This window comes from Bos taurus, chromosome 17 (assembly GCF_002263795.3).
Source record: "Bos taurus isolate L1 Dominette 01449 registration number 42190680 breed Hereford chromosome 17, ARS-UCD2.0, whole genome shotgun sequence".
In the NCBI taxonomy this organism is placed as follows: domain Eukaryota; kingdom Metazoa; phylum Chordata; class Mammalia; order Artiodactyla; family Bovidae; genus Bos; species Bos taurus.
Genome location: NC_037344.1, coordinates 4,964,266 through 4,990,513, shown reverse-complemented (window position 1 = coordinate 4,990,513; position 26,248 = coordinate 4,964,266). Strand labels below are relative to the sequence as shown.

Here is a 26,248-nt window from a genome sequence, read left to right as displayed (position 1 = left end):
CATGCACGCATGTGACACTCAGACACCGTTAGCCCAAAAGAATATGTTGTTGCTGTTTAGTCACTAAGTTGTGCCTGATTCTTTGCAACCCCATAGACTGTAGCCACCAGGCTCCTCTGTCCATGGAATTCTCCAGGCAAGAATACTGGAGGGGGCTGCCATTTCCTTCTCCAGGGGATCCTCCCAACCCAGGAATTGAACCCACGTCTCCTGTACTGGCAGGCAAAGTCTTTACTACTGAGCCACAGGGAAGCCCCTCAAAAGGATATATATCTTACTTAATTTTACAATGTATATTCATTCAGTCCTTAATTAAGAACAGCCTTTCCCTCGGCTAATCTCAAAGTAATAAGCTCTGGTTTATCCAGCTGCTTGCAAGTGGGCATTTTTGCATTTTCAGGCACTGAGAATGGAGACAGGGCCCAGTGAGGGTAGGCTGACCCAGACAAGCCCCGTGCTCCCCTCAAATGCAACTTTTCACCTCGTCCTTCTCCTGACATCCTAACATTACCTGCCTTCAGGAGCTCATCGGTTTTAGTGACCAGTCTCACACCCACTCTAGGATGATTTCAGTATTTCTCAACAACCACCGGGTTCCTAATTTATGCTGACCCCTTACAAGATTGGAGGAAATCAAAGATGAACAAAAGGGAATTTTCTTTTCCCTGGAGGTGTTCACAGCCTGGAGGGAGGCCTGGGTATGATTCTAGGTGGTTAGCAGCAGCAGCAGCAGGTCTATGGGGGCACAACAGGCAGGGTGCCACAGAAGGGGCAGTGAGACAGACACCAGCAACGAGGCTACATTCCGTCTGAGCCTTTTAAGAGTACACAGGCATCCACTTGTAAGAAAAAAAAAAAAGGAACCTGTCATCACTTGCAGCCAAAGCCACAGAGGCCTGGAACACACGCTCCATTTCGTGTGACTGGGGCTGCGGCGGGGGAGCAGGAGAGACTCAAGGAGATGCTGTGGAAAGGAGATTGCAGGGAGAGGCCAGGGGCCACGAGTGAGGAGCCACCTCTGTGAAGAGAAGGGCCACGATCACATACAGAGCCCAGAGGGAGACCTTGCACTGAGTCTCTTCACTAGTCCTTTGGCAGCTCCTGGACTGCAGACACTTTGGTTCCATCATTTTCAGGCGCTCAAGAAAAGTACTCAGCTAAGGTTAAATATCACTCTCAGGAGCCTGTTTGAGGCAAGTGTGGTAGCAGTGAGAGTTAAAAGTGGGGAAGAAGGATAGCTGGGCCCTGCTCCCATGGGTGCTGAGGGATGCCTGTCAGGGAAAGGAACGTGGTCCAGAGGTTTTAGCAGAGGGCATGGTGGATTCCCTGGCTGCAGAGGAAAGACCCTGGAGTCCAAGTCAGAAAAGCTGACTGGCGGTGGGTCTTACCTTTCTCCTCTCAGTTTCTTCATCTGTACCCCCAGTACAGCTGAACCTCCAGCACAGCTAAACACTCAGTACAGTTTGAGCATCATCTTTAAGCTCCCTTCCTGCTCCAAATGGGGAAGGGAGTGGCTCAGACAGTAAAGAATCTGCCTGTGATGAGAGAGACCTGGGTTTGATCCCTGGGTTGGGAAGATTCCCCCATCGGAGGGCATGGCAACCCACTACAGTATTCCTGCCTGGAGAATCCTCATGCACAGAGGAGCCTGGTGGGCTAAGTCCATGGGGTCACAAAGACTCGGACAGCACTGAGAGACTAAGCGCACAGCACACCTGCTCCAAAACTTTATGCATTAAAAAGCACAGCGTCCACCAAACTCATTTTGAACATGACCCTCAATTTCAACCAAATATCTCTCCAGTTGGAATGCTTGGCCTTTCCAGTCTCCACCTGGAACCCTAGAGACCACGCTGGGAACACCCAGGGAAAGGGAGATTGGTAGGGTGGGGTGGTTGTGTGCTGACTTCTAATCTCCAGGAGGTTATCTGTCTGTGAGGTAGTGTCTGATGCTCCTCCCCACATCCTATTTAAAGAACCTCAGCTTGAGAACCTTCCTTGTGGGTCCAATGCTGTTCCAAGCTAGCAGCAGGAGGTGTCCACTGACGGGAAGCACCTGCAACCAGTTCGTTTACCCAAGAGCGAATCCACACAAGGGTAAGAAGCAGGGAGTGACTGTGCTGGTTGTAGCAACTGTCAAATGCTTCTCTTAGCTCAACACTATGAGATTTAATACTTTGTCTTTTCTGATACCTTTGATTCACTACAATCACATAACTTTTTAAAACCAAAGCTTCATTAGTCACAATCAACACAAAGAAAATCTCTCCCAAGGTAACAAGATCAAAGGAAAGCTGATGAAAGCCCTTACAAGTTGGAATGGATGCCTGGGGATTCCTCAGACAATTTCCTGCTTACTTTTTTTTTTTTTAACTTATGGTGTTTCTTTAGTCTACTTTCCAGTCCTAAATTTCCATAGCCCAGTTTTTCCAGGACTTTTTGGAACCAGCAGACTTCTCAGCCCACATTACTAAAAGTTAATTCATGATTTCTCTGTTTCAGCTGATTGAAACGGTCTTTTCCAGGAACTGCCAAAGAGTTGGTCATTTTCTTTATATGCCCATTAAAGCCGGTAAATGACTGGGACCGGTAAATTACATCTTGGAAAACAAAGACTGCGGGGAGCTTAAATTCCAGGAGCGAACTGCAGCTGGATCAGCCGGCAGAGAACGAAGCCAAGTCCCTCCTCCCTCCTCCCCCCACAAAAAGACAGCTAGACTTTCCTCCACTTTTTTCACAGTAAGGCTTAGGTTTTTCTAAGTGTTACGCTCCCCGGCAGAGTTCTGTAGCCTCGGGTACCAGACAAGCCTTCCTCGTCCTCCTCGCCGGGAGTGGAAAGCCGAGGGGTGCTTACCCTGCGCCGGGCGGGTGGCAAGGGCCGCGAGGACCACGGCGAGGAGAAGGGCGGCGCGCGGAGCCTCGGGGGGCGCGCGCCCCGGCATCGTGATGCTGCTGCGCGAAGTTTCAGTCCCACTGAAACGTGAACATTTCCTGTTTCCTGCTTGTTTGGGTCGGTGCTAACTTGAAGGAGAGGTGTTTGCCTGTTTTTTAGGAAGTGATGTAATTCTGCAGGAGCCTGTCAGACCAGCAAGAGTTGCAAAAGAGAAGTTGCTCTTCAAGCACTGATTCAGTTAACACACCTCGCAAGGCCTTTCCCCACCCCGGCCGCGTGGGACCCCGCCTTTTGATATCGCCCCAGTAGGAGCAGTGTCCTGCTCTCAGATGTCACTCAGGATCTGGGGCTGGGGGGCGTGGACCACTCGCCTTCTGGGTTTGTGATTTTACTCCATCCCCAAGTCAGTGTCCCGTTCTGCCTAGAGTCTAGAGCTGCGCTCTCCAGTAGAACCTTCTGAGATGATGGAAATGTTCTGAATCTGTGTGATCCAGTACAGGAGCCATTAGCTACATAGGTTGCTAAGCACTCGAAATAGGGCTGGCGAGCCCTGAATTGTCAGTTTCTGTTTTCATTCATGTAAATTTAAGTAACTCTTTGTGGCTGGTGGCTACCACACTGGACCCCATTCAGCAGGGACACCTGTGCCATCAGGAACTGTGCCCAGCCAGGAACAGGCCAACCCTTCTCTTGGGTCACCCACACCCTTCTCCCTGGGTCCTGGGTCCTGCATGCCCCACGCCCACAGCTCATTAGAAGGAAAAGGTATACTATATGCCTGAAGGGCGTGCTCTGCTGCTCCAGAGAGAAATCATCTTTTCATGTTTCGCTTTTTGTTTATAAAGACTATTTCTTAGAGCAGTTTTAAGCCCACAGCAAAGTTAAGAGGAAAGGGCAGAGATTATCCCTAAACCCCGAGTCCCCACACCTGCAGCGCCTCCTCCACTCTCAATATCCCTGCAGAGTGGTACATTTGTTTCACTTGATAAATTTACATCGACACATCACAACCACACCAAGCCCCATTGTTCACTTTAGGGTTCACTTTTGGTGCCATATATTCTATTGGTTTGGACAGATATATAATAATGACATGTATTCTCATTATAGTATCATATTGGGTAGTTTCTCTGCCCTAAAAATCCTCTGTGCTCCACGCGTTCATCCCTCCCAACCCCTGAAAACTACTGATCTTTTTATTGTTGGCATAGTTTTGCCTTTTCCAAAATGACAGATAGTTGGACTCACAAAGTAGATAGCCTTTGCAGACTGGCTTCTTTCATTTAGTAACACGCATTTAAGCTTCCTCCTTGTCTCTTCATGACCTGATAACTCATTTCCTTTTAGTGCAGAATAATATCCCATTGGCTGCAGGTACTGCACTTTATTTATCCATTCATCTACTAGAAGGACCTGGAGGAGGGCATGGCAGCCCACTCCAGTATTCTTGCCTGGAGAACCCCTTGGACAGAGGAGGCTGGCGGGCTACAGTCCACAGGGTCGCACAGTCAGGCACGACTGTAGTGACTTGGCACACACACACACACACACACACTACTGAAGGACATCGAGGTTGCTTCCAAGTTTTGGCAGTTAGGCATAAGGCTGCCAGAAACATCCACGTGCAGCTGTTTGCATGGACATCAATTTTCAACTCCTTTGGGAAAATACCAAACAGCTTGATTGCTAGATAGATAGTCAAAGAGAAACAGTCTTTTAAAAGGCCCATTTCCAAAGTAGAATATGCTCTCAGGAGGGGAAAAATCTGTATTTTACCTTTCTTCATACTTGAATGACAATTTTCTCAGAGGTTGTTAACAACAAACGGTTGGGAGAGTGTGTAATTTCCTTGGTTCCTTTGCCACAGTAAAGATTGGAAATGGTGGACTAGTGTTACAGCTGAGTTTTATTCGGCAAGCAAAGGATAGTACACCCTTGCGGCGTGAGGGTCAGATCAGATCAGATCAGTCGCTCAGTCATGTCCGACTCTTTGCGACCCCATGAATTGCAGCACGCCAGGCCTCCCTGTCCCGGAGTTCACTGAGACTCACGTCCATCGAGTCAGTGATGCCATCCAGCCATCTCATCCTCTGTCGTCCCCTTCTCCTCCTGCCCCCAATCCCTCCCAGCATCAGAGTCTTTTCCAATGAGTCAACTCTTCGCATGAGGTGGCCAAAGTACTGGAGTTTCAGCTTTAGCATCATTCCTTCCAAAGAAATCCCAGGGCTGATCTCCTTCAGAATGGACTGGTTGGATCTCCTTGCAGTCCAAGGGACTCTCAAGAGTCTTCTCCAACACCACAGTTCAAAAGCATCAATTCTTCGGCGCTCAGCCTTCTTCACAGTCCAACTCTCACATCCATACATGACCACAGGAAAAACCATAGCCTTGACTAGACGAACCTTTGTTGGCAAAGTAACGTCTCTGCTTTTGAATATGCTATTTAGGTTGGTCATAACTTTCCTTCCAAGGAGTAAGCGTCTTTTAATCTCATGGCTGCAGTCACCACCTGCAGTGATTTTGGAGCCCAGAAAAATAAAGTCTGACACTGTTTCCACTGTTTCCCCATCTATTACCCATGAAGTGATGGGACTGGATGCCATGATCTTCGTTTTCTGAATGTTGAGGCGTGAGGGTCAGCTGACCCCAGAGGAGAGGCCTCAACCCATCTTGGCTCCCTCTTTTTATATGCTTTGCCTCCCACGCCCTGAGCCTGCCCTGTGCAAAGCAGGGCTAGCCAGAAGGGACGTGGTTTTTCACCTGAGGGTCTCACTCTCCAGGCGTGAGGTGGGTTTTTCCTTTGTTCCCTTTTCACGGGCTTTTCCCTTTCTTTGTCTTTTAGCCACTGCCATTTTGGACTCCTTTTTCCTATTCTAACTACCTAACAAAACAAAGTAGACTGAGTTGGATTGGAAGGGGGTGTGGGAAGCCTACCCGAATGAAAAACTGCAGGAAAGACACGACAGTTTATACCAGTGTCGAGAGCCATTAGAGTAGGCTAGGTGTTTTGTGTTCTATTGAAGGCCTTTCTTTGGTTTAGGTCTAGGGTCTAAGCACTGCAGAATGGAATTCCACATAAATATTGGGTATTTTATTCCACAAATATCGTAAGACTGTTTTTGAGAAATAAGTTCATAGAACAACAACAGAAAAAGAATGGAATTTCATCATCACGTTTGCTGTGGTACAAGAGAGACAGGCAGACAGAGCGAGGCTGCAGACGCCCATCCCACCTCTAAACCTTTGCCTGCAGCTTACCGTGAGGCATCAACTTCCGGTCCGTACCACCTGCAGTGGCCGGGTCGGTGTGAGCGCACAAATGACTGGCTTCCTCAGCCCCGGACTTGGCCATTTTTCGTTTAGTGCATTGCTGCGCTTCCCTGTCCACGGTCACTGTTTATCTCAGTTCTTATCCACAGAAACAGGTTGATGGTTTATGTAATAATCAGAGTGTTAATGGATTGACAGTATGCATTTTAATATTTTTAACCAGAAGTTAAGTCAAGTCTTGATAAAATATGCTTTTGTGCTTTAGGTAACAATTTAGAACAAACAGCAGAAGAAAAGAATTCAAAACTGGATGATCAACTTGGAAACAACAGGCAAGGACCTATTAATCAAAACCTTGACTGCTGGCTCTGAGCTCCTCTAGCACCGAGTCTGAGGGCAATCATTCCTGTGTGAGCAGGCGTTTCTCCCGCTGCACCGCGTATGTGCCAGAGAAAAGGCCCAGGGCCTGAACGTTCTGTTCATTTTGCCATTTACACTCTATTAAAACCATCTTGGATCTCAGACTTGAGGCATGTGGTTGGCAAGGTGTAAGCCTTGGTTTCTTTGATTTTAAGATTCGTCTGGCAGGAAGGTCTGCAGAGGCAGGTGTCTGTCTGCAGCTAGAGCACAGACTCCTGTTCTGCAGCGTGTACACCGCCTATGAGTGTCTCACAGTTTCTCTGAGGGTCCCCCGTGTTGCTTCTGAGCAGACAGCACTGCATCACTCGGAACGATGTGCAAAATAAGCTGCAGAGAAGCCCTGCACCACTCTGTAATTTTCTTTTGACCCCTGTGCTCTCTAAGACCCTCAGAGTGATTAAGCTGATCTTAAGGGAGAGAAAATTACCATCATTGATCAGAAAATTGCAGCACCTCAGCGATCTCTTCACTGCAGTTAAATCCCAGGGTGATGCGTGTGAGGTAAAGGGCTATTTACCTCCGTTTGTTCTAATTTTACCAACCATTCATTTTGGCAGTGGCCACCTGGCCTCAGATTAAATCCTGACACCTCCTGGCAGGAAGTCAGGGTCCCAGTCGCAGGTAGGTGTGAGGCAGCGGGGAGCCTCAGAGCAAGGCCTGCAGGCGGGGGTGGGGTCAGTGTGCCTGCTGGCAGCCTTCAGGGAAGGGGAGGGAGGAGAGAAAGGAGGTAGTGTACCTGGAAGATGCCCTGTTCTTCCTTATGCTCAGGAGGGTGGGAAGAGAAGACCATTACTGGTTGGAGCCACTCTTTATGACTTTGTGCAAGAGTCTGGCTTTCACAATCAACTCTCTGAGGTGACTGTCATCCAATTCCTCCTCCCCTCCCTCTTGCCCCACCCCTCCAGTCAGAAAGGGATCATCCCCTTTCAAGAACATCCCAGAAGGGATTATCTTGCAGGGACTGCAGGGCTCCCCACCCCAACTTTCCCCTCCATCCCCCAGCTTCACCATCTCCAACACACAGACACACCTCATACACATGCTTAACACACTCACGCACTGTGGAAAATACAGGAAGGCCAACCAGAAAACACGGAGAAGGCAACGACAACCCACGCTGGTGCTCTTACCTGGAAAATCCTGTGGACGGAGGAGCCTGGTAGGCTGCAGTCCATGGGGTTGCAAAGAGTTGGACACGACTGAGCGACTCCACTTTCACTTTCCACTTTCATGCATTGGAGAAGGAAATGGCAACCCACGCCAGTGTTCTTGCCTGGGGAATCCCAGGGACAGGGGAGCCTGGTGGGAGGCCATCTATGGGGTCGCACAGAGTCGGACACGACTGAAGCAACTTAGCAGCAGCAGCAGCAACCAGAAAACAAGCACAGGCCATTTATGGAGAGCTTGCGACAGCCAGGGAGTCAGCCACCATCTCCTGCAGTAGGCAGAGACTCAAAGTCTAGTAGAGGAGTGGGGAAAGCTCTACAGTGGAAAACGTAAAGGCTCCAGTACCCTGATGGGAGCCATTGGCATGGGGTACCAGAAGCCAGTTCTACTGATGGGTTCCAGCCATTGCTTAGAGATGCATATCTGCTGGTAAGTTGCTTCAGTCGTGTCCGACTCTGTGCGACCCCATAGACGGCAGCCCACCAGGATCCCCCGTCCCTGGGATTCTCCAGGCAAGAACACTGGAGTGGGTTGCCATTTCCTTCTCCAATAGAGATGCATATCTGGCTTCTCCTAAATCAGAAGCAGAGGAAAAATTAGACCCAGTGTTACAGGGATTAGTGCTCGGCTTCTTGGATTGCTGCTACAGGTAGGGTCTGAGTTCTGTTTTCATGTAAAATATATATATGTATGTATATGTATATACCCTAGCCATGGTCTGTATACTCTCAACACCCACCCACAGACACAGTCACATACTCATAAGTGTACATGCATGCTCACACACACACAAACACACTGACATGCTTACACATACTTTCTGGGGCGCCCCTCTTTCTCTCAGTGCTAGCTGGTGGTAGTTAAGGGTGTGCACTCTGCTTAAAAAGGAAGCGGGCCCTCACACAATGTAATAATAGTCACGTCAGGTGGGGCCTGTAGATCACTCTGAAGCCCACTGAGTGGGTGGTGCAGGTTAAGGTCGGAGGTTCTAAAGAAGCACCCAGAGAGATGAATGGGCAGGCACTAGGGCTGGAGCTGGGGTGGAACCCCAGGTCATGCCGGGAATTCCAGCCAGGACAGCAGCTGACTGCATTTCCTCTGTGTCATAGTCAGCACCAGCTGCCCTGCAAAATACCACCGACAGACACCTATTTTCTGAGAGTTCAGAGGCTGGAATGCTGGGATCGGGGTGCCAGCCTGTGGGGTCCTGGTGAAGACCCTCTTTCTGGTTTGTAGCTGTGTTCTCACATGGCACTGAGACAGAGCAAGCCCTCTGGCATCTCTTCTTACAGGACCCTGATCTTGTTAGGAAGGCTCCACCCTCATGGCCCTAACTAACCCTAATCACCTTTCCCCCCGAGACAAAAATATAGATATCGGAGGTTAGGGCTTCAAATCTGAATTTGAGGGGGACACGAGTATTCAGTCTGTAGCACAGTGCCATTGAAGCTGGGAGTTCTCCCAACCAGGTTCCTACTGACCTGTTTTCAGAACCCTTGGTGGCTCTGCCCCTGCATCCTGGCTGCTGCCCCTGGTCACTCACCCTTCAGCTGGTTGCTCGGAGGAGCTGTTGCAGGATGGGGGGATTCTAGCAGCTTCCACCCTCGGCCTCAGCCTGGACCTCCTTCACGACAGAGTCTCCAGGGCCTAAGCAGATGTCTGGTCACCACAACGGAAACTGAGAAGGATTGCAGTTAGGAGCCACAGTGACCTGTGGTCTCTAGTCCGGATGGCCCTGTGGGGAGCACTCGAGGAAGAAGAGGCTGACCGGCCCAAAGAGGTAGGAGTCCCATCCCAGTGGCCAACATCCCCCCGAGGGCAGGGAGCTTCTCTGCCTCGTTCTGTAGTCTATCCCCTGCATTTAGGACAGTACTTCATAGTTTTGTTTTTGAATGAAAAAATGAATGAATGAGTAGGCGAATAAAAAAATTCCTTTTACAGCAGTATTTTTTTAGGTGGACTGGGGGTAAAGGGTACATACCCCAGAATCATTTGGGGAATTTGTTAAAATATGTAGCCTTGGACCCCATAACAGCATGACTGAATCTGAGCTGAGGTCCAGAACTCTGCAATTTTAATGATGTTTGGGGGCATTTTCATTCATGATAAAACTAAAGAATCACTATTATAGCGTTTCATTTTTGTTCCCTGAAAGTTATGTACCCTTTCTCACACGGTAAGAAATAAATAGCATGACTTATTTTCTGGTTTCACTTTGTTGGCCCAAAAGCCTGGAACTAGAAGTAAAGCTTGGGGGTGGAACTTCCATTAGCCTAGGTTTCCTCACCACTTCCAGGAACATCCCTTTCCCTGGCTAACCCTGATTCATCCTCCAGAACTTAGTCTAGGAAGCATCTCCACCAGACTGCCTTCTCAGAAGCCTCCCCCGCCCCCACACTGGTCAAACAGCCTCCCCTCCAACCCACAATACCCATCAGAACCTACTAAGAAGATCTGGTTGGTTGGTCTCCCCACCTGACCGCCCTGATCTCACTCATCTGCAGCCTTCCATGCCTGTTAAAGGAAATCAGACTTCCTCCCACTGTTGTTTCAGCTTTGATCAGATCATATACCGATAGCTTTTTTTTCTAAGTCCCTTTAAATATTTTTGAAGGACATAGATTATTAACAAATACAGAGTATCTGTATTAGACTGCACTTTAGCATGATAAACACAGATGAGTGACTTTAATGTGGGTTCTTTTGTTTTCCTGTTTAATTTGACTTTCCAGATTTGCAGTTGATGATGTGCTGGCCAACTAAGTCCCAACACCCACGAAACTATAAAATGCAAAAGCACAAAGGCTTGGGGAAGATGGCAAGTTATAACAGAATAAAGAAAGATATCAGGAGGAACAACTCCAGTTCCAGGGTATGTGGGTCATGCCAAAATAAGCAAAAATTGAGGGTGTTTGAATCCAGTGGGAGAGAATAGGGGAGGCTGGGAGGTAATTATTTTTAAATTGAAATAGTACATTTTTAAATTATAGTAAAAACTATATATATTATACATTTATTGTGGAACAATTTTAAGTGCATATAAGCAAAACAAAATTATTCCATGTTTAAACCCTTCCAGATCTTTTTCCAGATATTAGCTGGCAGTTCACCCCTCCTTCCACCTGTAGTACCAGCCATTCATGCCACTATCCTGCCAACAGACTATAGACACAAACTCAGGTATGGAAAGATGGTAGTTTGCTCTATTTTTCTATTAGAGCATCAGTTTTGACTTTCCGTTCTGGTCGTGGTAAACTGAATACAGTCACAAATGCAACCTGTCAGCGGTTCAGTGATTTCTCAGTTACTCAGGATTAGCTTCAGTTGTTTTCCCTGTGGCTCAGATGATAAAGAATCTGCCTATAATGCAGGAGACCCATATTCTGTCCCTGTGGTCAGGAAAGTCCCCTGGAGAAGAGAATGGCCACCCACTCCGTTATTCTTGCTTGGAGAATTCCATGGACAGAGGATCCTGGCAGGCTACAATCCATGCGGTTGCGAAAAGTCGGACATGACTAAGCGATGGAAACTTTCACTGTTCAGTTGTTTCCGGGTCCCTCCATCCATCCTCTAGTTTTCTCTGATATTGCCTTGGGAATGCCAGAGTTGGTAGGGAGGACTATCTCCTTCCTCAGACCTTTGCTGCTGCTGCTGCTAAGTCGCTTCAGTCGTGTCCGACTCTGTGCGACCCCATAGACCGCAGCCCACCAGGCTCCCCATCCCTGGGATTCTCCAGGCAAGAACACTGGAGTGGGTTGCCATTTCCTTCTCCAATGCATGAAAGTGAAAAGTGAAAGTGAAGTCACTCAGTCGTGTCCAACTCTTAGTAACACCATGGAGTGCAGCCCACCAGGCTCCTCCATCCATCGGATTTTCCACAAGAGTACTGGAGTGGGGTGCCATTGCCTTCTCCGCCTCAGGCCTTTAGAAGATCAAAATTGAAGAATTAACCCTTTATCTTTGCATTTTAACTGAGTCCTCCTTTTCCTAGCCCAAATAGTAGCCTAATTTGCTAGTCGTGGGGTCTTTAGACAGATGTATAAATGGAGTGCAGAGCTCCTCAACCGCTTATTCTTGGAATTTCATCTAGTATCCTGCCACAGTGTGCATGAAATGGAGGAAGGATGGGCATGGTGAGACGCCAGGGGTACACCAAACTGAGAAGCCGAAGTCCAAGGCCCCCGTCTTCATTCTGTCAGGAACTCGCTTCTCTGGTCTCATTGGCTTTATCTGTGAAACAGTGGGCTGACTAGACAGTCACTATCACCCTGGCATCGTGTCCTATGGGTCTGTGAGATTCTTTTGGGGGTGGGCACATATAAAGGTTCTTAGTGGAGAAAAAGGCCTCCACGTCTAAAGACAGGCCCTGCAACAAACCCCTCAGCCCACCCTCAAGCCTGTCATCCATCACTGAGCTCCAGAGTTGTAGCCAGTATTGGCAGCATCACAGCCCTGGGCCAGATGAGAGGGGAGGGCAGAGGGCCTCCAGAGCGGCCTGGCAGCCGAGCAGGAGTAGCTATCAGCGAGCGGGTTGGAGCAGCATGACAACTGTGGGTCTGGGGCAGGAGGAAGGAAATAAACAGGCAAGAATTCCGCAAAGAAAGATGGCACGTTTCCTTCACCGACTGTGAAGCAGTAGGCCCAAAATTTATCTGAAGCCAGGGACCAGACTCATCAAGTCTCTACAGTGAAGGCCATTTCAGCTCCAACCACACAGGGGCAGTGACACGGGTTTCAGCACCACAGGCTGGCATCAACTCCAGTCCATGGAAAGAGGCTACTTCCTTCTAGGTCTCACTGTGAGGTTTTGCTCTTTGAGGAAAATGGCAACTCCTTATAGCTGATTAGATAACTGTTCCCAGTTATGGATGCTGTCTCTGAATGACATGAATTTCCTCCTTGCCCTGTGACTTGGCAGTCTCTCTCACTCACGTAGGCACTGTTTACCTCCCTGCCTTACCGATCTTGAGCCAGGCCATGTATGACTTGCTCTGACCAAAAAAAACATGAGTGGAAGAGACAGTGTGGGCTGAATTCTCTGAGCGCCATCACACAGTACGGCTCGCCGGCTCATGTTTGTTCCTGGAACCTTGCATTTCTGTGATCTGACATCATAACCCCCGTGATGTGAAGCAGACCGCAACAAGACTGGCAACCTGGGACCCTGTCCGGCCCAGCCTGGATCAGCCAAATCTTAGCTGACTGAGAGAACCACAAACAAGGACATAATGTTTAGGATTGTAAACTGCAGAGAGATTTAGGGCTGTCTTTCACAGAGCTTCAGTGCAGCAGTAGCTGACTAATAATACAGCTCTTAAGATCCTTCATTCACAAGTGGCAGACCTGAGCAGAAAAAGTCAGACAAGAAAATCAGAGCTGCTTCTGGCAGCACCGTGAAAGCGCGGAGAAATGTGACTGCCACATCATCCTGTAGACAGTAAGGATAAGGCCTGTGAAGACAGGGCTGTCCACACTCAACTCGCCGTCTCCTCTTCCTACCCCCACCTGCGGGACCCGTGCTCCATCTGCAGCCGGCAGATGTCCACGGCTGAGTTGTGCTGTGCTGTCGCCCGTGGCCTTTCTGGATTTCTTGGTCCGTGGACATCTAGGTGTGCTAGAAACACTGTTAACGGCAGTCTTCATCGGAAAACAAGTATATTGGTAGCGTCTGCAGCATCTTAGCCGCCCTCGTGACCTTTTTCACATTATATTTGCATTTTATAATGTAGACAATCTCTTTCTTCCCTGAAAGAGAGCAGTATCCATGACTCAGTCAACTTGATGCCTTCCTCCTCCTCAAAACTCTGCCCCACAAGACAGCCCAAAACCGATGATACGTGCTGAACAAACAAAGGAATCAGAGAAAGAATCTAAAAATGGCCCTTATTCAAATGGTATTTTAAAAAATCTTTCCTTTGCACACTGACACCTGTGTTTGTAAATGGTTACAAGCTGCTGAACCAGAAACAAAATAATTCTTACTGTCTCCCAGCCAAGAATTTAATCCGTGAGCCTTTTCAAAGCAGCACAGTCCCTGGAATGAGCTCCAGTCACACCGTGCCTAATTGTCCTCCTCTGGTGTAGCTATTTTTTTGCTATTGCATAAACCTGTCCGTGCTCTCTCATCAGGGTCCTTTGCAAAACGTGTTTCTTCTTTGGGAAAAAAAAAAAAAGAATGGAACAGAACAGAATGGAGGTCTTAACATGCCGGTTAGGGTGTGAATACCTGCAGGGGTTCTCCTGGCCATGTTGGGCCACCGGTGTTTCCAGAGCTCGGTGGCTGCTCCTGTGGGGCTCTTGCAGGAAGGAAATCTGTTTTCAACACCTGCAGAGCACTAATAAAACCTCCTCTTTGACCATCTTCAGCGATGGAGAATTAGTCTGGCTAGGGACAGAATAAGAGAAATCTTATCATCTTCATATACAAACATTAGCATGTTGAAAAAACAGTGAAGAAAAAAATATGCTTCTGGATAGGCCACTAGAAGATAAGATCCACCAGGAATTAACAGTTATCTCTGGAGAGAGAAGGGGCTTCCCTGATGGCTCAGACGGCAAAGAGTCTGCCTGCAATGTGGGAGACCCAGGTTTAATTCCTGGGTCAGGAAGATCCCCTGAAGAAGGGAATGACAACCCACTCCAGTATTCTTACCTGGAGAATCCCATGAACAGAAGAGCCTAGTGGGCTACAGTTTACAGAGTCGCAGAGTTGGACACAATTGAGTGCCTAACACTTTCAACTTTTCACCTTACTAGAGAGAGATGGTGAAAGCTGGATGGGAGGGGCAAGGAGGAGGAGGGGAAGCCAAGGGGACAGAGCTCCTTTAATACATCTCGGTACTATTGGGAAAAAATGTAATACATGTGTTACCTTCTTAATATTAAAAAACAGAACAAAAACGATGTGTGAGGGAAAAAAAGAGACCCACAATAGGTCTGCAGGTAGGTTGGAAAAAAATGTGGATTTTTAAGGGAGATTGTGTGTCAAAAGTAGGATTGTTTAGTAAATAAAGATGGAAGGATGAACTAGAAAAGAGGAAGTGTTTTTGAATTTAGCACCCAGGAAATGATGTTCTCTTCTGGGAGATTCTGTGGACAGAATCCAGAGAAGCTACGAAGTCTGCACATGGATAACTGCAAAAACATCTTTATAACAGGCTGACTGAGAGTGGGGGAAGGCATTGGACGTGGAATTTTTTCAAGGTCTGTTCATTTGATGACCACAAAAGCCTGCAGACGGGGCTGAGGGAGCAGCATGGGGAGAAAGATGGAAGTGTGACCAGAACCCAGCTCTGAAAGCTCATCCTACACCCAGTGCTCTCCCCAGGGCACTTTCTCCCCAGGGACATTTGGCAGCGTACACTTTGGGTGGTGCTGCTGGCATCTAGTAAGCACATATCCATGCAGGCCAGTGCCCCACCCGCAAAGAATCGTCCAGCCATCCGAGATGTCAGCAGCCCTGAGGCTGAAAACCCCTGTGCTAAACTAACGTGAGAGTTGAGATTTACTGAGACGTGAATGCCTGTTTTCACATCCATGTACTCTTCATCCCAAACTCTGAGGGAAGCAGAGCAGGCATCCTGATTCCTCAGAGTCAGCTGAAGAAGCAGAAGTCCAGGACTTGAAGTCTGGGACCAACCCAAGGTCCCTTGGCTTGGAATCCAGACTCTGGGCTCTACCTCCATGCTCATCTGACTCTCGTGGAACCCGGGGGACACTCCCAAGTCCTCCTGGAACCAAATGGTCCAGTGAACACATGCTGTCCTCAGGGAACAGGGCTGCTATTGAAGGGCATGGCTGGAGGGTCCCCATTCCTGGCAGTAATGATTGGAGGAAACTGATGGAAAATCATTCAAGTGTCAGTACATAGCTGCAGAGTCTTCTCCTTACCATGGTCCTGAAAGGTTGTTGCTGAATGAAAAGACGCTGGGATTCTTGGCCTCCGGAGGAGAAGAATTCAATCCGGGGCCAGAGATGAGGCTTGATCACTCAGAGCTTTTGTGTAATAAAGTTTTATTAAAGTATAAAGGAGATAGAGAAAGCTTCTGACATTGGCATCAGAAGGGGGCAGAAAGAGCACCCCCCTGCTTGTCTTCAGCTGGATGTTATAGAGTCACTAACAGTCTGTTAATGAAAGAAAGGAATGTCTTAAAACTCAGAATGGCACCAGGCCCCTCACCCATAAGATGCATTTTTGGATAGTCTTGGCACCAGACGATTCATCCCGGGCCATAACATGATTAACTTGAATCTTGTAGAAGGGCAGATTACCATACAAATAGTTTCATTTATATAGATTCGTGAAGTCGTGAAGTCACTCAGTCGTGTCCGACTCTTCATGACTCCATACACTGTAGCCCACCAGGCTCCTCCATCCGTGGAATTTTCTAGGCAAGAGTTCTGGAGTGGGTTACCATTTCCTTCTCCATTACATAGATTAGGGGAACAATGGCAGAGCCTACTTGACTAACCAGTATGTTATACACAGATATTACATAGATTAGGGGAACAATATCTGAGTATAGCATACTGGTTTGTCAAGTGGGTTCTGAGCCATTAGGCAGAACCAACTTGAAGACAGAGTTTGGGGTAAATGCATAGTACATTAACATAGCTTAAGACAAACATTCCCATAAGAAAAAATGCATAGGTTATCTCAAGGTTTGAGAATAGTTAACTTCAGGTGAAACCAGGTGTCATTATGGCAACACAGTATTTTAAGAGAAACCTCCTTTTAAATTTGTATAGAGAAGGAAAAATATATCGCTAGTTTGTTTCCTCCTGCCGCTTAAGAGAGATGAAAATGTCTGACACTTGCAGCCTATTTCCTCCGTTTGGAGACCTCTGGCCTTCCTGCCTGTTACCCTCTCAGTCCTTGGTCACACTCACAGGACGAATACTTTAACATACAGAGATCAGAAAATGCTAGGCTTGCTCAGGAAAGGGCAGTCTCAGATGGTCAGAAAGTGGGGTGTATCAAGAGATGTTGGGAGGTGATAAGGTTAGAGAAAAAGTTGGGACGAGGGCTGGAGATGGAGTGGGGAAGAGAACTGCATTCTGTCAGTGATGAGGAGCTCTGGACATTGTTAAGAGCAGCGGTGACATGGCCTGACTGGTATTCAGTCAACCCACTCCTCAGAGAACACTGTCTTTTAAAGCACATTTATTCCTCCTGCTCCTATTACAAAGTGGGTTGCTTTTTAAGTGGCTACATTTGACTTTGGTGGGTTTTCACTGGGGACTGAGTGCTTAGATACAGTCTAGATGAAACTGCTTACCCGAGACTGGAGGCAGATGAAAATAGTGTCTTGCACAGCTGTCCATCTTCTATTTAAGTACATAGTGAAGTCACCGCAAAAATGCTCACATGACCAACCGTCATCTGACACTACCTACATGGGTTTAGTACTTCAATTCTAAATTCAAATGCACCAAAATAGGCTCCAGTGTGTTTCCAGGGTGTCTGTGTCATCTCCATGTGCTAACTCTGGAATGGAGATCGTCACCATCAAAGGCATTAGAAAGGAAAGCCTCTGTTTACTTATGGCGCCATGCTGGCTGCTACACCAGATAAATTGCTGTCTTTTCCTTTTAATTGCTTACAATTCATATATAAAATACCACACTTAAGTTTTCCTCAGGTGATACATTCTGACTGTAGAAACAATAGAAAATGCAGATAAGTAAGAGGCAGAAAGTGTCGCTCCCTATTTCTTTCTAGAGTCGTTTTCAAATTAATAAGGGTAAGTTATCTTTTTCTTCCAAGAATTTTCTCCTAGTAATTCTGAAATCACACTTGTGTTTTCCTGTTTAAAAATTAAAATCTTCCATTTAAGTGATTATGTACACTGAATCCATCAGGTTAACTCTGCTTCCTGGTTAAGTTCATGCCAATGTGATCACCTCTCTGGAAATATAACTGCATGTCCAGGAGTATCTGACTGTAAAAAAACGACAACATTGCCGCATACATTGCTTTTATCTTAACTAGTTAATTTAACATTTCCAAGTATTTTTAGTCCTTCAGAAACGATAACACTGTGGATGATTTGTTCCTATGGAACACATTTTTCTTCCAGCTTTGATAATTCAGTTTCTATTTCTTTTCCCCAAAACAGGTTAAGAATCGTTGCTGATTTTTCTAAAAGAGAGACTTTGATTCCATTTTACTTCATGCTGTAAACCTGTGTTTGGAGAAGACAATGGCACCCCACTCCAGTACTCTTGCCTGGAAAATCCCATGGACGGAGGAGCCTGGTGGGCTGCAGTCCGTGGGGTGTCGAAGAGTCGGACACGACTGAGCGACCTCACTTTCACTTTTCACTTTCATGCATTGGAGAAGGAAATGGCAACCCACTCCAGTGTTCTTGCCTGGAGAATCCCAGGGATGGTGGAGCCTGGTGGGCTGCCGTCTATGGGGTCGCACAGAGTCGGACACGACTGAAGCGACTTAGCAGCAGCAGTAAACCTGCGGTGGGCAGTCGTGGGCCCCACTCAGTCACAGCACTGCAGGATGCAGAGACACAGGGGCTGCTGGAAGGTATCAGACTGCTGACGGAGAGCCTAACTTTATTTTCCTTCTTTCTTTTTTAAAGTCTTTATTGACCTTGTTACAGTATTGTTTCTGTTTTTTATATTTTGGTGTTTTGGCCATGAGGCATGTGGGATCCTACCTTCCCGACTAGGGGTGGAACCCATACCCCCGAGTAGGAAGGTGAAGTCTTCAGAGCTGGCCCATCAGAGAAGTCCCTGGAGTTATTTCTAAGTCATCCTTTTAGAGATCCAGGTCACAGGGCCTTTCACTCCTAAATTCCTCTTATAGTTTCAAGGACAACACATCAGAATATTGTATTGTTTAGAGACCGTCATTGTCACTCGAATGGACACGCGATCTAATGCTGTCCCGTGACCCAGAAGGTAGTGGGCTTGAAGGCTTTGACCCTGTAAAGGTGATCATAAGCTAATCAAAATTCTTCCTTCTGAAATCTGGACTAAATGACATGTGATCTCTTGGTGAGTGGGTAGTGAAAGGAGAATTCACAAGCAGAGAAAGAGAGGCACAAACAGGAGACCACGTGAGTCAGATAAGCTGGAGGCAAGGAGAAGACAAACTGAGCTGTGAGTGGTCCATCTGCTCGCATCCTTATAAGACACCAACTTTCTCTTTAAGAGGATGAAATGCCTTGTTTTTGTTTTGAACAATCAAAAATGCTCCAAGCTTGTTTTCATTCTAGTGTTCACAGTGATTAGCATAAGCTTGACACAAAGTAAGTCTTAATGTTTATGGAAATAAATAATTCATTTGTTTTCTCAAACACATCGCATTCAAGACTTTGGAAAAATCCCACATAAAATGCCATGACTCTGAAGACAATCTCAAGAGAATTAGCAGACGAGACCCAGACTGAAAGAAAATACTTACAAAAGATAAAGGATCTGCTAAAGGACTGTCATCCAAAATATACAAAGAACTCATGAAACTCAACAATAAGAAAACAAACAGCTCAATTAAAAAAGGGGCCAAAGACCTTGACACTTCACCAAAGAAGATACACAGATGGCAAATAAGTGCATGGAATGAGGCTCTACATATGTCATTAGAGAAATGCTGATGAAAGTAGCAATGAGACTCCACTACACACCTATTAGAATGACCAAAATCTGGAACAGTGACAGCACCATGTGCTGGCAAGGATGTGGAGCAACAGGAAGGCTCCTGGATTGCTGGTGGGAAAGCAGAATGGTACAGCTACTCTGGAAGACAGTTTCTTGCAAAATGAAACAAACCCTTCTTACCACGTGATTCAGCAATCATGCTTCTTGGTATTTACCTGGAAGAGTTAAACAATTTAAGTGCACAGAGCAATCTGCACATGGATGTTTCTAGCAGCTTCATTCATAATTGCCCAAACTTGGAAGCAATCAGGATGTACTTCAGCTGGTGAATGGATAAATAAACTCTGATATATCCAGACAATGGAATATTATTGAGTGCTAAAAGGAAATGAGCTCTTCAGCCATGAAGAGACATGGAGGAACCTTAAATGCTTATCACTAAATAAAGGAAGCCAATCTGAAAAGGCTATACATACTCTTTGATTCCCACTCTATGCCATTCTGGGAAAAAAAAAACTATAGAGACAGTAAAAAGATTGGTAGTTGCCAAGGTTTGAGTGGGGGAGGGATGAATACATAGAGCACAGAAAATTTTAAATCAGTGAAACTACTTTGTAGGATACTATTAAATATCATGGTGGACTTATGTCATTTACATTTGTCTAAACCCATGAAATGTCCCTGCAGAAAGGAAGTGAAGTGAAGTGAACTCACTCAGTCACGTCGGACTCTTTGCGATCCCATGGACTGTAGCCCGCCAGGCTCCTCCGTCCATGGGATTTTCCCGGCAAGAATACTGCAGTGGGTTGCCATTTCCTTCTCCAGGGGATCTTCCCAACCCAGGGATCGAACCCAAGTCTCCCGCATGGCAGGAAGATGCTTTATCCTCTGAGCCATCAGGGAACACAGAGAAAGGAAAGGCAATCCAATTCAGTATTTTTGCTTGGAGAATTCCGTGGACAGAGGAGCCTGGCAGGCCACAGTCCATGGGGTTGGAGTCAGATATGACTGAACGAATAACACACACACACACCCATAAAATGTTCAGCACCAAGAGTGAACCCTGATGTAAACTATGGTCTTTGAGGGATGATAATGTGTCCATGTAGATTCCCTATTTGTTGTTGTACAGTTGGTACACTGTTCCACCTGTAACAGATGTACCACTCTGATGGGAGATCTTCTAATGGAGGTGGGGCGTAGGGGGTGGGGACTATACACGTGTCAGGGCAGGAGTGTATAGGAAATCTTTGTACCTTCTTAATTTTGCTGTGAACCTGAAACTGTTTGAAAAAATACGAAAAAAGCATGATTCTGTCTCAAGGAATGTATGAGATATACACACAAATATCTGCAGACAAATAAAAATACAGTAATTTTAAGATGGCTAAAATAACATGTATCATTTAGGACGCTTTTGACTTCAACAAGCAGAAGACCTAGCTCAAACGGCTTGAATAAAGAGAATCTCACATCTCACACTCAGAATCTGGAGATAAGGCAGGTCCAGGGCTGGTTGGTTCAGTCAGTCTCAACAAGTCTCGGGACCGAGTTCCTCCCATCTCTGGGCTCTGCCACCTTCAAGGTGTTGATGTTGATCCTGAGACTTGTTCCCTCATAGATCTCCTCCCAGGATCAAACCTCACACGACAGTCTGAAGACTGGTACAGAGAATGTTCTGAGTTCTGGGAACCTTTCCCAGAGACCACCCAGCTGACTTCCTTTCACAGGTATTGCCATTTTTATATCAGTCGCTTGCAAGGGAAATGCAATTACCTTTATTGGTTTCACCTAATCAGGAGTCACACCTGATTACGCTGTATTATATAATTGAAATTTGCCAAATGAAATGCTCCCTGTCTCTCTCTCTCACACACACACAAGATAAATATAGAAGATGACAGATGGTTAATTAACTAGATGAGAACCCTTTCACAGTGTATACGTATATCAAATCATCACTCTGTATGCTTTAAGTGTCTTACAATTTTATTTGTCAGTTATACCTCAATAAAGCTGAAAAGAGACTTCAGAGGCGCTCACGAAGCACTATTGCTGTTTAGTCACTAAGTTGTCCTAAGTCACTAAGTCCAGCTCTTTTGTGACCCCAGCCAGGCTCCTCCCTCCATGGGATTCTCCAGGCAAGAATACTGGAGTGGGTTGCCATTTCCTTCTCCAGGGGACCTTCCCAACCCAGGGATCAAACCCGTGTCTCTTGCATTGGCAGGCAGATTCTTTACCACTGAGCCACCAGGGAAGCGAGATGCCATGCAGCTAAGCCCGAGCACCATAACTGGAGAAAGCCCACATGCCACACAACAAAGACCCAACACAGCCAAAAAATTATAAAACTGAAAAGATCAACAGGCAAAAAGAGCAAGATAAAAACCAGCACCGGGACCAGTCCCAGGGTAACAGCCCTCTGAGCCTCTTTAGAAACCCCCCTTTACATCCCTTCCTGATTATCACCTATTTAGTTGCCCAGCCAAAGCTAAAATCAGTGCCTTTCACCCTGACTATGCTTTAGGATCACTTGGAGAATATTTAAATAAAGTTATACTTTGGATCCCAACTCAAACCAACTAAGTCGGGATCCCTAGAGGTGGGGCCCTGGCATCTATATTTTTAAGAAATCCTTAGGTGATGCTCTTGATGCCATTGCTTTGACCCGCTGGCTTAGAGTCTCTGAGCTGATAGCTGAGGGTCAGAGAGGCGTCCTTCTCTCCATGGCACCGACGGCCTCACCTTTGCAGCTCGTATCCCAACAGCCTGGCTAAGAACGTTTAGGAAAAGAGAAAACCAGCACGTGTGCAGCTCATTTCTTTAGCAGGTCTACACGTCCTGCCCTAACACTCATCTGACCCTCAGATAACTCCATCTGAATCCCAGGCTGCCCAGTGCGGAAAGCACAGGCCAAAGCTGAAGTCCTCGCTGTCCTCTGTGTTTCCTAAACACCTGCGGGGAACACAGCACCGTCCAGCAAGGCAGCATCAGATCAGGGCAGCTGCTTTGGACGGAGGCTGGGCGTGGCAAATAAAAGCAAACCACAGTAGTGGTCAGCAATTCATCCAAGCGCTCCCCGGAAGAGTGCCCTGAGCAGGCTGAGCTGGCGCTTCACTCTTCCTCCAAGAGCGCGGCGCCCTTTTATCTCAGTCCTGGGCAGGTGTGGTAGCCAGTTATCCTTCCCCTTCATTTTCATCCCCTCTCACCTGATCCTTTAGCCTAAGCTCTGACTCCAGGGTCCACGGCCCACACCACTGACCTCTCATTCATCAGCAGTGCCTACGAGGTAAGACACTTCCTGTTCACCTGGAGAAAGATTTCTGGAGTCCTGAACATTAGACCAGAATCTCAAGTCCTTTCCTGAGTCATTTCCCTGAATTTCAAGACAGATTTCATCTCCCTGCACCCCTTCCTGCCTGTCTGCCTTACCCACTCTGCCCTGGGATCTGCTGACTCATTTCCCCCACGTGTCCTTCAGTCAGCGAACTTGACCTGCAGGATCCCCTTATCACACATCCTAAACGTCTGAATCAGTGACTCTTGATCACGGCTGGACTCCCCTGAGAAGATTACGTGTATACATACGTACTGATAGTGCTTTGTGGTAGCGATGGTGAGTGCAGAGGGGAAGCCAAGAAGGGAGGAGCCTAAGGAAAAGTAAGGAATTTATTATATACATAGTAAAACTATATATACTATATAATATGTATGTAATGCATGTACAAAGGAATTTATGTATAATGTCACGACAGGTAATAGGTAAGTTTATATTAAAGAATTCATATATATAATTAAATATTATCTATCATATATAATTTAGTATTATATTGTTTATAATGTTACATAAATTTCATTTATATGTTGTATAATCATACATATACATGAGTTTCTGAGAAATTATATATAATGCTTTATATAAGGTTCTATTATAATTGATATAATATGGTATATTAATTATATATAATTACATAGTATATGTAATTATATATAAATTCCTTTGATATTATGTCACTATATATGATGATGACATGATTTCATAATATAATGACACAATGTATGTATTATAATGATATATAATATCTAAAGGAATTTTATATAGTATTATAATATAATAATGAGATATTAATTACATATGATTATATATTATTGTGTATATAAAGTCTATATAAATTCACTTATACTCAAGGTAATATATAAAAAGTCCTTTAGATATTATGCTTTATTTTATATAGCATATATGTTTATATTATATTATATTATACATATACGTATAAATTCCCTAAGTTCCCTTTTTAGAGATTCTGATTTAACCAGTCTAGGGTGAGATCTGAGCATTCTAGAAGTTTCTCAGGTAATCTTCCTATGCAGCCAGGATTGAGAACCATTGATTTAGAATGAAACCTTTGTAAACTCAGATTTTTAGATAAGATAAATATAACATCTTTAAAGCAAAGGGAGGAACACAGCTAACAAAAGTCCCCATGTGATTCATGTCCAGGGGAAGAAGTTGTGGCCAGTGGCCTGCTCTGCCCTCACCCTCTGCAGAAGCCTCACAGAGACACTGTCAGCAGCCTCCACAGCCACGAGGACGCCCCCACTGAACCTTCATCTTCCATCATGGCCCGAAGGTTTTGCTCACACTCCCCAGCCTCAGTAGGGAACCCTTTACACCTACCCCTACTGCTAAGTCTCCCTGGAACCAAACACACGGCTGATGATCCTGAGGCTTCTTGTCTCTGAGGCCAGCTTTGCGGAACCTCGCAGTGCTGGCAAAGTGAGACATGTAAGAGAAATGCCTCGTGGGCACCGGCAGGCAGCCACAGTGGTTCAGCAGAGGAGAGGGCTGGAGGTAGGTGACCAGCTGTCCCGGCTTGCTTGTCTCAGTGTGAAAACTAGGGCAATCTAGGACAAGCCAGATCCATAGGCCATGCTATGGCTTTGTACCCTTCTGGAATGGAAACTCCTGTGGGGCAGAGAGCCTTCCTTAATGCAAGCATATTCTGTCTTCTTTTTGCTCTGTACCCATGCAGGAGTTAATTTTCCAATTTTGTCTTTTTGTTTTTCAAAATATTAAGCAATTAATGTGTCAATCATAGAAAAATTTAAATATCCAGAGAAGCAAAAGAAAGCAAATGAAATCATGTGTAATCTCATTCCCTAGAGTTAACTACTTATTAAGATTCTAGCATTTCTCCTCCCCTTCTTTTTGTGCATATATATTCTAAATTTCTATGCATATATAAATATTAAATTGATTTTTCTATTAGAGAAATTAAAGATACTGGGAGAATAGAAAAGACCATCGGGTGCAAATAAAAGGTGGTACACCAAGGAAATATGAAAATGAAAACAGGAATGACTAGGTAAGTTAGAGTGGAGCGCATCTGAGCCTTGCCGGAGCTGCAGCCTGCCTCGGAGGCACTGGGGTGGTGCTCTGTCCGTGGAGGGAGGTGACTAGAGGCATGAGGCCATGCTCCCCGCATCCCCTCCAATGGGGACCAGGGTTCTGTGTACATCCCAGGCTCCAGAACTCAGGGGACTGGACAGCACTTTCCTGAGAGGCTGTTGCTATATGTAGCAGAGGGCAAAGGCTTAGAGAAGAGAAGCAGAGATGACCCAAGGGAGCACGATGAAGCCTTTGAACAGAGGCTAAAAAGCAGACCTCTTCAGCCTGGAAAGAGGTGAAGCGAGGAGCAACTTAATAGCAGCCTTCATGGAGATGAAGGGTTTGTCCCACGGGGTGACCTGCCGTTCTCCAGCTTCACCAAGGACCAAGACACGAAAACAAATAAGGGTACCTCTCCCGTGTAGGGGCTTTTTACTTTGCTCGATGACTTTCTTTCTTTCTTGATCTCTGAGACGCTGAAGGAGCTCACACATGGGATTTAGGTTACACAGGAGAAAAAGCTGTGAGGGTTGTAAAAGCATCCAGTGAGATTTCCCGTGGAGGTCACAGACTCTTCTTTGAAAGGTCAATAAAAATAAGACCGTGTGTCATCAAATAGGGGTGTTTTATACATCACCCTGCCTAATCAGAATACCTTCCATTTATACTGGGTTGGCCAAAAAATTTGTTTGGGGTTTTCTGGCAAAACCTGAATGAACTTTTTGGCCAACCCAGTATATGATATATTTTTGTATATCTTTCACCTGCCTAAGTTCATTCAGTCTATGAAAGAATCATTTGAGGTCACAAAGAGATGTTATTTTCCCATTTTCCAGATGAGGAAAATGAAGGTTTAAGGAAAGGAAGCAACTTGCCCCAGGTCTCAAAGTGAATTGGGAGGTAGAGTATATTCTAGACCTAGAGGTTCTTGGTTTCCGGGCCTCCTGCCGCACTAGCGGTTCTCAGCTTTGAGCACACATCAGAATCCCCAGGAGGGCTTGTTAAAACACAGGTCACTGGGCCCACCGCCACAGTTTCTGATTCAGTGAGTCAGAATTTGCATTTCTAACAAGTTCCCAGGCACAGCTGATGCCGCTGTCTGGGAACCACACTCACGCTGTCCAGCCAACTAGACTAGCAGTAGAAAAAATTTCATAAAGGCCTTAGATCCATAGAAGTGGTATTTAACTTGAAACATCATCTCCATGGAAATCATCAGCTTCTGACTGCCTTTACAACAGGCCCCTGGGTGATCAGAGCACAGCAGCACAGGCGTCTGCTCACAGCGCAGGGGGCCACCCTCCTGCCCGAACAGTGCCGCAGAGCAGCACAGCCCAAAGGCCGGAAGTGATGCAGGAAGCAGACATTTCCAGCATCTATTCTATTCTTCTCTAAAAATTATTTTAAATTTATTTTTTAATTTTTAAAATTATTTTTATTTATACCTCTTCTATGACAGGCACTCTTCAGGTCTTTTATAATCATTTTACATT

The 26,248-nt window shown here is 46.1% G+C and overlaps 1 protein-coding gene and 1 long non-coding RNA gene across 3 annotated transcripts in view; one reads left to right on the top strand and one right to left on the bottom strand.

Moving 5' to 3' along the window:
• The window catches only part of TMEM154 (transmembrane protein 154), a 52,060-nt gene extending 48,947 nt beyond the window's left edge, over positions 1 to 3,113 (bottom strand). Inside the window, exon 1 of one of the 2 annotated variants that reach the window (XM_059876223.1) lies at positions 2,855 to 3,113. In XM_059876223.1, the coding sequence (XP_059732206.1) occupies positions 2,855 to 2,942 (88 nt within the window). In that variant the 5' untranslated portion in view covers positions 2,943 to 3,113. The remainder of the gene's footprint in view (positions 1 to 2,854) is intronic. The other variant, XM_002694322.6, reaches the window with a different exon arrangement.
• On the top strand, positions 1,198 to 21,881 carry LOC104974562 (uncharacterized). The gene is made up of 5 exons (XR_812202.4): positions 1,198 to 2,097; positions 6,429 to 9,530; positions 10,483 to 10,622; positions 10,830 to 10,930; positions 17,869 to 21,881. It is a non-coding gene; the product is annotated as an uncharacterized lncRNA (long non-coding RNA).
• Positions 21,882 to 26,248: the final 4,367 nt, after the last annotated feature.